Genomic DNA, 10,996 nt, shown 5'->3' with positions numbered 1-10,996 from the left:
ATTCTCATAGACATCTCATAAGAGTTTGTGTGGATATTAGAACAACAGTTTTCAGTGTTTAAATAATATTACAAGTATTTTCATACACTTTTTCACTCACATGTATTTCTAAAAAATACAAACAATGTTACTAGAACAACATTACCAAACACTATTTTTCCCAACTCTGTAGAGCTCTTTTTTTTTTTTTTTTTTTTTGAGAATGAACTCCATAGAACTTAAACATAGTCAATAATTTTTTTTTTTTTTTTTTTTTTTTTTTTTTTTTTTTGAGAATGAACTCCGTAGAACTTAAACATAGTCAATAATATTTATACCTTTAGGGGGCATTGTGCTTCTAGAGTTTTGGTGAAATTTATGTTTAGTAGAGATTGGTTTTTGGCAACATATTTTGGCTTTTGACAAAATGGCTCTCCATATAAGTTAATTGTCTCATAGACATCTCATAAGAGTCATCAAACAATTGTTTATTGTTTATAGACTTTTTCTTAAATATTATACCCACTTACAAAATCGTGATACGTATTTAGGCACTTTGATGGAATACTATTGCCATAATTAATTAGTAAACTCTTAAGGGAAACAAAAAAAAGTAATAGAAAAAAAATATATAATAATTTCCATTTTTTTAAAAGAAAAATTTAAAGAAACTCATGGGACCTTCCAAGTTGTTAGGTGATAATATTACTTAAGTTATAATGAATACCGGTGATGTTTTTAATAGAGCTTCAAGTTATAATATTTGCTTTATGATAATTGTTTTTTTTATCAACATGTTATGATATCAATTGATTTTTGGTACATGTGAGATTTAAATCTTAGGTCTCTTAAAGTTTTGGGAGTATTTTATTTAAATCTTAAACTTTCAAAATGTTTTATTTAAGCTTTCTATCACATATTTTTTGTTAATTCCATTAAACATCATGTGATCAGCTGGTTTATATGAAATTTATTCCAAACTTTGAGGTTTAAAGGAAATTTACCCAAAACTCTAAGATTTAAATAAAACTATATGAAATGTTTTTAGAAGCTTTTAGGTTTGAATAAAACATTTTGAAACTTTTGAAATGCACCAAAAACTCAAAGATTTACAAAGTAATTTACCCTATGATTTATGATTGCAACTTAAAAAGAGGATGATGAATATTGTAGTAATTATATCTTACAAAAAATTTAAAAAGATAATGTATAGTGAGAGTTAAAAAATCAAGCTAGTTTGGCAAATTCTAGAATAATGGGCTTGATCAAAATAAACCATACTAAAATATAATCAGTGTAGATCAATTACGTACAAAAGGGGAAAAAAACTACAAATATTATTAGGAAGTATTATATACAATAAAATTGTTGAATGACAAAATAAATACAATAAAGTTAGAGATATAAAATATATTTAATTTTAATTTTCATAATGTTGATAAGGATTGTTTTGATCAATATGTTATAAAAATATTGTGGTGTGGATTAATATGTTATGCGGATCAATATAAAAATGATGTTACTTCAATCACAACTTGCTACCTTAAAAAATTATAAGAATTATTAAGAAAAAAATGGTGTCCCAATTACCAATAAATATTGTATTAAAATTTAAAACTACTAGGACATAATTGCAAAAGTTGTTTTTAAAATTAAATCATTCAAAAATTCACAAAATTGAGAAGTTCACGATATTAAGATTGGATTAGAAATTAAATGAAGGTTAGACTATGATGATATTATAATTATTAATACTTAACCAACAAGAACTATTCTAACACACGAGCAATCTTGATTAAAAAAATCTAGTAACATAAATACTTTTCAAGCATATTTTCACAACTTGTATAAGAAAGTTAAAAAATAATAAAGCATAAGGAAAATAATATTAAACTTAAATTTTTTTTTTAGAAGAATATTAAACTTAAAATTGATCCTTGAAAATACAACTATAAATATGCTTGAAGGAGTATATATAATTATAATGGTTTTTCATATATTGCCTCTTGGAGATGGATAATTAAAGTATATAAAATGAAGATTAATAATTTAATATGTGTCATATTAACTTTCCAATATTTCTAATCCTTTTAAATTAGCCTAGTCACTTCACTAGTGTTCAATTTGGAGCAAAAAATAAAAAATAAAAGTAAAACCCGGTTTTAGAGGAATCCGATTTCGTAAAGGAAAAGCAACCAAAAACCATCTGTTATTTATTATCAATTTTATTTTACTTTCTCTCACGTCACACTTTCCTCTCTCTCTCTCTCTCTCTCACAGAGCTAGGGTTTGGATCTTACACAGAACGATTACAATGGTAAACAGATCCAAAAGTTTCAAATTGAAGCTAAAACTTCAATCTTTTTGTTGGGTTTTGATTGATTTTGTATCTGGGTAAATTTATTTTTCAGGAAGGAGGAGGGAATCTAGAGTCATCGATAGAGCAATTGCTGAATGTGGAGAAGCAGATGAGGCTTTCCGGCGAGGTCGCCGGAACAAAGAAGGCCGTAACTGACATTCTTCAGCTCTGCTTCGAAGCACGAGCATGGAAGACTCTCAACGATCAGATTGTTCTTTTGTCTAAGCGCCGTGGCCAGCTTAAGCAGGTAAAAATAACTCTGTCTTGGGGTTCCGATTGTGTAAATTTGTTATTGTTTTGATGGTTGGTTGAGTTTAAATTTGTGTTCTTTTGGGTTTCTGGTGTAATGGGTATTTGTTGATTTGGTCGTAGAAGCGGTGGATTGGTTTAATTTTGTGTGTAGTGTTTGAATTAGGGTTATGGGTGTTTGATAGCGTTTTAGTTAAGGCAGCTTAAGGAGGTAACCATTACCAAAAGAAAAGGAACTCTGTTTTGGGGTTCTGATTATGTGAATTTTTAATTGTTTGGTTGTTGATGGTTGGGCTTAAATTTGTGTTCTTTTGGGTTGGTGGTGTAGTGGGTATCCATCGATTTGGTCGTAGAAGTAGTAGTTTGGTTCAATTGTGTCTGTGTGTGTTTGTTTTTGAATTAGGCATGTGGGTGTTTTGATAGTGTTTTAGCTAGGCTTAGCTTAGGCAGGTAACTCCCAAGTAAAAAAGAAAACCAAAAACTATTTTTTGTGCTTCTGTGTGTGTGTGTGTTTAGTAATGGTTGGGTTTAAATTTGTGTCCTTTTGGATTGTTGGTGTAATGGTTATATGTTGATTTAGTCCTAGAGACGTTGGTTTGGTTCAGTTTTGTGTGTATATTTGAACTAGGGTTGTGGGTGTTTTGATAGAGTTATAGTTACTCCTTATGGGGAATTTTTTGAATTTGTGTATTTGGCGAAGAGATATGGGATTTTTTATTTTTTTTTATAGGGATTCAGTGGCACGAGAATGTGACTTGGTTTATGGTGGTTAAGTTGTGTATGTGTAGCTGAAGGTTATATGTATTGTAATTGTAATCTTTGCTATCCTGTATTCTTTTTTGAAATTGTGTATTTCATGGAGAAGGATGAATTCTTGAGCCTGGTAGGAGAATGGGGTTTTTATGTGTAAAAATGTTGAGTTGGTCAGTTGCATTAAAGCTGTGTGCTTGATTGATGCAGGAACATCTTAAAGGTTTTTTCATTTTGTCTAAGTTTAGTTTGAATGGCTACAAGCAAGGGCAGCCATAATTCACATAGTAACAGCAAAGGAGATGCTAGTTAGTTATGCTATGTTTTTGTCCAAATGGGAGGTTGTATGCATTTAGGGATCCAGAAGCCTATCCTAATCTGTTGTAACTAACTCAGTAGACTTCTGGATAATTGTAGAAGCTGTACTTGATTGGATTTGGACACTTGGCAGTGATCTCAGTTTTGTTGATTGAATAGGACATTAGCGTGTGTACTTTCTTAGAAGTGTGTGTTCTTGCAGAGGTGTCTGTCCACCTATTAGTAGTTCTAAGAAACTCACCATTCCCTAATTCATTTCCAAACCAGATCCCACAGCCCAACACATTCCCTGCATCATTGATTGATCCTACTTAGTGTCCGTTTGGCTTCAACTCTTTGGTTCAGCTTTTAGCTTTTAGTTTTTATGCACGGCATTTTAAAACCTCACCTTTTCAAAGTACAAGTATACTTTAGCACATTTTCAGGGGGAAAAAAAAGTCTGCAAAAATCTAAATAAGTTGATGCCAATCACACACTTATTGATTCAAGTTAATTTTGCTGCCCTTTATTCGAAATTGTGGGGGCATTTTATTGATTTTTTTTTTTTTTTTTTTTTTTTTTTTTTTGGGGAGTTCTGACTATATAGTTAGGATAAAAGATATTTGATTTTAGCACAAATTGGTTTGAATTTACTTACCGAAAAACATATTGGTTTAAATGAAAATGCTTGTCTGTCTATGTTTGTGAATATATGTTGGTATATCTGTATTCATCAAGTTGAGTAAACAATAACGAATCAACAACTTGACCAGTAATGTCTTAGTTTGCAAATTTTATAGGATCTTTGGGCTACAATGGAACATAAAAAATGATACGGACTTGCAGGCTGCAAACGGCTTTAGCTGTTAAGACTGTTGACCAAATAAAGAATTTGGGAGTATAGGTGGATATAGTCTTGCCAGTACTCATATTATCTCATATGTATTTGCTTGTGCTTGTGTATGGGCATAAATCCAAGTGAATGTATATGCCCTTGGTATAGGCTGCTTTATGCTGCATTGAATTTGTTGTGTTTTCTATTAGAATTTCAATCTTTTATGCATTACTTTAAATGATAATGGATGGTGAATCCCTGTAAATAATATCTAAAAGTAATTTGGCCTTTTCATTTTTAAACACGAAAGATATTTTGGTCTATACTTTTTCTAATGGGTCTTTTGGTTTTTTCCAGGCTGTAACTGCAATGGTCCAGCAAGCAATGCAATATATAGATGAGACACCAGATATTGAAACTCGTATAGAGCTCATCAAAACACTAAACAATGTATCTGCCGGGAAGGTAAGCATGTGATGAAGAATTTGAAGCTCCGTAACCAAGTATCTGGTTTAATACAGTGCAGATAGCTACAGTTTGTAACACTCGGTTCCTTAGGTTCCCCAACTATTATTTACCACATGTATTCATTGCTATATTGACATTTTGGCTCCTGCACATACGGTGTTTTCATTTCTTCCTTTTTGCCTTAATTTGTTAAATTTTCAATAACAAACATGGGATTAAAGCTAGGATGTGGACAATTGATGACAATTCTCCACTAAAAATATATATCACTGGAGACTGCCTTTCTGGTTGCTTTAATTTTGAACTTGCCTTCCTTTATTGTGATCATGTTCTGTTTGTAAGATTGAGTTTGCTCAGGTATAAATGGTGTGAAGGGGATAATGGGATATTTTCAATAGGTGGGGTATTTTCAGGTAGAAATGATGCTAGCGGGCAAGTCTATTGTGTACAGGTGCATATACTAATTGGAAAACCTAAGGAATTGGATATTTGGAACTGTATCTTAGTTCTGCCTTTAACACCATATGTCTTCTTCTGATTTTTTAAAATAACATCCATTGCTCTGTAGATATATGTTGAGATTGAAAGAGCTCGCTTGATCAAGAAACTTGCAAAGATTAAGGAAGGACAGGGGCTTATAGCTGAAGCTGCAGATTTGATGCAAGAAATTGCTGTAAGTTTGGGTTGTCTCATTTGGTGATAGCTTTCTTAAATGTTTAATTCTCACTCAATAAATCAATCAATTGTTGGAGTTGTCCACCCTTTTTTTTCCTTTTACACTTTTTGACTATCAAGCTCTACAGGTGGAAACCTTTGGTGCAATGGCAAAAACTGAAAAAATTGCGTTTATTCTAGAACAAGTATGTGCCTTTCTTTTTGTGTTGTTTTTATTATTCTCAGCACTTGTTCATTACTGATTTTTTTTTTTTGGGGGGGGTGGGGGGTGGGGAAGTGTTATAAAACTGATGTTAACTGCATGTAACTTGATTCAAAAAACAATTTGCAGGTACGTTTGTGCTTAGACCGCCAGGATTATGTTCGTGCCCAAATCCTGTCAAGGAAGATCAGTCCAAGGGTTTTTGATATTGATACTTCAAAAGAAAAGAAAAAGCCTAAAGAAGGTGACAATCTTGTTGAAGAGGCTCCTGCTGATATACCATCTCTATTGGAGTTGAAGCGGATTTACTATGAACTAATGATAAGGTAGAGTGGTTCTTGCATTTTCTTTCTTCACTGCAATTTTTATTTATTCTTTCCATAAATTTCTTTCTGCCTCTTTTCAGATGTTGATTCCTTCACAAATTTTTTATTGAAAGTTTATACAATGTCAATTAAAATCTTGAATCCTTGCATGCAATAATCTTTTGTGGCTCTAGTAAATGTTAAAGCTTTGTTTGTTGTGGTGAAAGTATTTTGCATTGTACAAGGTTTCAAGCAGAAAATTTCCCAGAAATTTGAGTGTGGATTTGACATTATTTTTTTAAATGGGAAAAAAAACACCTATAGGGAGAAGCTTAATTTTAATTAATTATAGGACCTAGGGCCTATATCCTATAGGTTATAGGTTCCTTACTACTTTCCAGAGAATCATATAAGATGCTTGACTTTATTATGCTCAATGAAAAATACGAAACATTATTCTGGTAACTAGTTGTTCAACTTGCCTGCAATTGTACCTGCTTTCTTATTGATTGAATATATTAATGACCTAATGCTCAATGGAAAATTCCATACATTATTATGGTACTGTTGTCTTCTTTCTACGAAAATATCAGATTGATCACTTGGACTTATTTGGCATTGCCACTAGTCAAGTTGGTTTTAGCAGTAGTACTTATCTACTTTGACCACTATGATATAGTTTCTTATCTGGTTCATACCATTTGATGTCATGAAAGCTGTTGTAGAGATGATTAGTTGTCAAGTTTAAGAAGGGATTTTTAAATTTTATTGCTAGATTGATTTACGATGTGAATGAAAAGTGACAACTGAACTTGCATATGAGCTCCATGAATTCCATATGTTGCTCAGGTGCAACATGGTTATACTGTCTGAGGATTGGTATGAAGGAATGATATAAGTGATTAAACAACCAGAAGCCCTAACACTCTTGACCACTTTTGGTACCACCACCTCTGTCATATGTTGCTCAGGTGCAACATGCTTATACTATCTGAGGATTGGTATGAAAGAATAATATAAGTGATTAAACAACCAGAAGCCCTAACACTCTTGACCACTTTTGATACCACCACCTCTGTTACTGTTACTTCATAAACCATGTCAATGTTGATGTTCTGGAAAGATGGCTGAATGAAAACATTATACTTTACCTTTTCCAGAATTGATTCGTATCAGCTGTCTTAATGGTCCTTCATGTAATGATTATATATATACTTTAAATGCAAATTAACACATATATGTCTTACGCCAGTGTTTCACCAACTTTGTAGGTATTATACCCATAACAATGATTACCTTGAAATTTGTCGTTGCTATAAGGCAATTTATGACATTCCATCTGTCAAAGAGAACCCAGCACTGTGGACTCCGGTAAAGCTTCTTTTCATTTCATCTCTTCCTTTATACTCTTAAACTTCCTCTTGACATTGTTCTACCTGTAGGTCCTGAGGAAAATCTGTTGGTTTTTGGTTCTGGCACCTCATGATCCAATGCAATCAAGCCTTCTTAACTCAACCTTGGATGATAAGAATCTTTCTGAGCTTCCAAATTTTAGGTACATATTTTGATGTTAGTGTTGCTTGTGCATCTACCATTGGTGTACTTATTCAGTATCTGCTGTTAATGTTGGTTGATGGCTGAGGTTTTCCCTTTTTTGTTGGGGGCTATACATAGGTTGCTGTTGAAACAACTAGTCACAATGGAGGTCGTCCAATGGACATCTCTTTGGAATGCATACAAGGATGAGTTTGAGAATGAAAAGAGCATGCTTGGAGGCTCTTTGGGTGACAAAGCAGCAGAAGACCTAAGACAGAGAGTAATTGAACATGTAAGTTTTCCCTAGAGGACAGGGCAGTTAGGTGGCTGCTGTTTCACTTGTCAATGATTTTATCATTATTCATTTGCAATTTATTATTTTCCTTTTTCAGAACATTCTTGTTGTTTCAAAATATTACGCAAGGATCACCTTGAAGAGACTTGCAGAGCTGTTGTGCCTCAGTATCCAGGTTTGTTGATGTGATTTTAACTTAGTTTATGAAGTCTCTAGTGTATTTTTTTATTTATTACTTATTATTCCTTTATACATATAATGAATATGAAGGGTCTGTTTGGAATCCGCTTATTTTGTTGAAATTAAAATTTTTTTTTGCGAAAAATATTGTAGATAAAGGTAAATGTTAGTTGAAATAGTACAGTGAGACTTATGAAGAGTAGCAAAAAGTGCAGTGGAACCTATGAATAGTAGCAAAAATAAGCTAAATAGTAAAGGATTTTACTAATGTGTGTCCTAAGGGCACACAATAATTTTCATTTTTGGAAAAAATTTTCTTGGAAATTGAAAAAGTATTGACAGCTTTTTCAATTCCCGAGAAAATGTTTCCAAAAGTGGATGACTTAATGTGTGCCCTTAGGGTACACACATTAACCGGACCCAATAGTAAAATAAGTTGGCAAAAAATAAGCTAGCCAAACAGACACGAAGTCTCTAGTTACAATGAATTCTTGTCCTAATGAATATGAACATTTTATGTGACATTTAGCCCTCCCTGTGATTATCTTGGAGCATCTGCTGGACAACAGTTTGTTCCTTGAATAATCACTAGTGGGTAAGGAAAAGGGGCGGGGGTATAGTTAGGTACTTCAACCGCATTGTTTTTAATTTGCTTAGTATATTAAATACTAAAGTTCAAATCGCATGCTGAATTTGGGTTCTTCCTTTTCGCCTACTTTTTGATTAACATGGCAATCCATTGCTACGTTTCTATAAAGGCAAGATTTGTATCTCTTCTAATTGATTCCATTTATCCTTTCCAATTTAGGAAGCGGAGAAGCATCTTTCAGACATGGTAGTGTCCAAGGCACTGATGGCAAAGATTGACAGGCCAATGGAAATAGTCTGTTTCCAAACAGCAAAGGATAGCAATGACATTCTTAACTCGTGGGCAATGAACTTGGAGAAGCTGCTTGATCTTGTTGAGAAGAGTTGCCACCAAATACACAAAGAAACCATGGTTCACAAAGCTGCCCTGAAAGTTTGAAAAATGAACTTCATCACCTGCCGGAAGAACTAGCTCTCTGTCTCTCTCTCTCTCTCTCTCTCTAACCTGGCTGAGAAATATAAAAATACAAACAAAAAAATTATCATTTCTTTTAGGTGACACTATTGGTTAAACCTTCTATGCAGGGTTGCCTTAAATTAAGCTGTCATTTTGTGGACTGAAGTGAGAACAATATAGATTATCACCTTGGCTGACTGGGTTTGTCGGGCATGCATTTATCAGGTTTTTTCTCCTTTAGTTATTTGTTTTCCCCGGTCAGGTCAGAAATAGAGAACTCGGATATGCTTGCCGGAACTCAAAGTGACATTGTTGTATACTGCCAGTACATTCCGTGCGACTGACTAATGACAGGAACCTCCTAAATGGGCTTGTTTGTGGTGGTGGAAAGAAATTGATTGCACCACTTCATTTATTTTCTTAGGCTTTTGTTGAGATTGTTTTATCTTTTACATATTGTTTCCAACCTAAAGTCATTTGTGCTTTTAGATGTTTCAGTTAATTTTACAATGCATTTTAGCTTTTGATGGTTGTGACTTCAAATTGATATCCTTCGCATATGCAAGTTTCCTAGTCCAGAATATGTGGAATTGTTGTATGAATAGACCCATCAGAGATTGTTTAGGTTTGTTCTGTGCAACATGGACAATTATTACGAAGAAATATATTAGTTTTGTGGTACTCTACACCAATAAATGCAAGTCTTTTAATAGAAAAAAAAAATGACAAGCTCTTAAATTAATGTAAAAATGTTAATTCTAATATTAGCTGGTTGTATTTATTGGCCTGGAGTTTCACGTCTTCAACTGGAATTGCCTAATGATTACTCGCACAACACTGTAAGCTACTTTTTCAACCAATTCGGCTGAAATAATTTGGGAGATGATGAAAGCTGTAAAAAATAAAGAAAGAATGATTAAACTTGGTCTCAAATTGGTCAATGCCTGTCCAACAATATTCAACGTACATCGAATTTAGTTGCAACTTGCAACACAAACGAAGTGTTAGCATTCTTCTTAGGAAAAAAAAAAAAAAAAAAAACGAAAGTATTAGCAAAAAGTTGTTTCGCACCGATTCAAGGCAAATCATAAGAATTACTAGCGGAATTTGAGGTATAAGAGTTTTTTTTTTTTTTTATTGAAAATTGTGTGTGAATATTTTTTCGTGTTTTCTAGTATTTGGTAATATAAAAAAATAAAAAAATCAAAGGAAATTATTTTTGGTAAATTTTTTAGATATTGTTTTCTCACAAATTTTTTTTTTTTAAATAACTCTATCTCATGGGGAACTAATTAAGAGAAGTTGGGAGATTATTTTTCAACTCATTTAAGGTTGCTACTAAATATAGGAAAATAAGATAGCTTTAAAGAATGTTTTTTGGAAAAATGACAAATTTTTTAGAAAACATCATCGCTAGAACAAACAGAGCGAAAATATAAACTATAAAGAAAATCAAATTTGTATTATAAGTGTTCTATTATGAATGGATTAGCATACAATTGAGTCATCTCTAATTAAAATGTTCTAATGTAATCAATTTTGATTTGTTTGTCAAGTAATAGTCATTTATCGGTTCAAAACTTTGAAGTTTAGACTTGGTGGTTGTAATTAAGCTAGTCAATTCTTTTGTTTCCTTGCCTAATATTTGGTACTCCGCCCTTTTGTCTTTTGTGAATATTAGGATAAATGACAAAGCTTAGTTATAAAATTAGTTGTATACTCGTAACTTTAGGCTATAACCTTACTCCATGCTTACAAATCCACCATTGGATTAAATCTTCTTCTTATGTCTTCCATGATTACAAAATTTCTAAAAAATTA

The 10,996-nt window shown here is 32.6% G+C and overlaps 1 protein-coding gene across 2 annotated transcripts; it reads left to right on the top strand.

Moving 5' to 3' along the window:
• The first annotated feature begins 2,164 nt into the window (after window positions 1-2,164).
• Window positions 2,165-9,700, top strand: LOC112027496 (26S proteasome non-ATPase regulatory subunit 12 homolog A). Of its 2 annotated transcripts, XM_024060158.2 has the most exons (12): window positions 2,165-2,296; window positions 2,391-2,585; window positions 4,827-4,934; window positions 5,506-5,610; window positions 5,741-5,797; window positions 5,944-6,140; window positions 7,391-7,490; window positions 7,562-7,674; window positions 7,794-7,947; window positions 8,048-8,125; window positions 8,939-9,196; window positions 9,304-9,700. In XM_024060158.2, the coding sequence occupies exons 1-11, from the start codon at window positions 2,294-2,296 to the stop codon at window positions 9,155-9,157; spliced, it is 1,329 nt and encodes a 442-aa protein (XP_023915926.1). In that variant the 5' UTR covers window positions 2,165-2,293; the 3' UTR covers window positions 9,158-9,196; window positions 9,304-9,700. The 2 variants fall into 2 exon arrangements, with proteins under 2 accessions (XP_023915926.1, XP_023915925.1); XM_024060157.2 differs by having other exon boundaries at window positions 8,939-9,700.
• The last annotated feature ends 1,296 nt before the right edge of the window (window positions 9,701-10,996 follow it).

This window comes from Quercus suber, unplaced genomic scaffold (assembly GCF_002906115.3).
Source record: "Quercus suber isolate HL8 unplaced genomic scaffold, Cork oak 2.0 scaffold_37, whole genome shotgun sequence".
NCBI lineage: Eukaryota > Viridiplantae > Streptophyta > Magnoliopsida > Fagales > Fagaceae > Quercus > Quercus suber.
The sequence above is the reverse complement of the archived record's forward strand: the minus strand, read 5'-3'. Positions and strand labels throughout refer to the sequence as shown.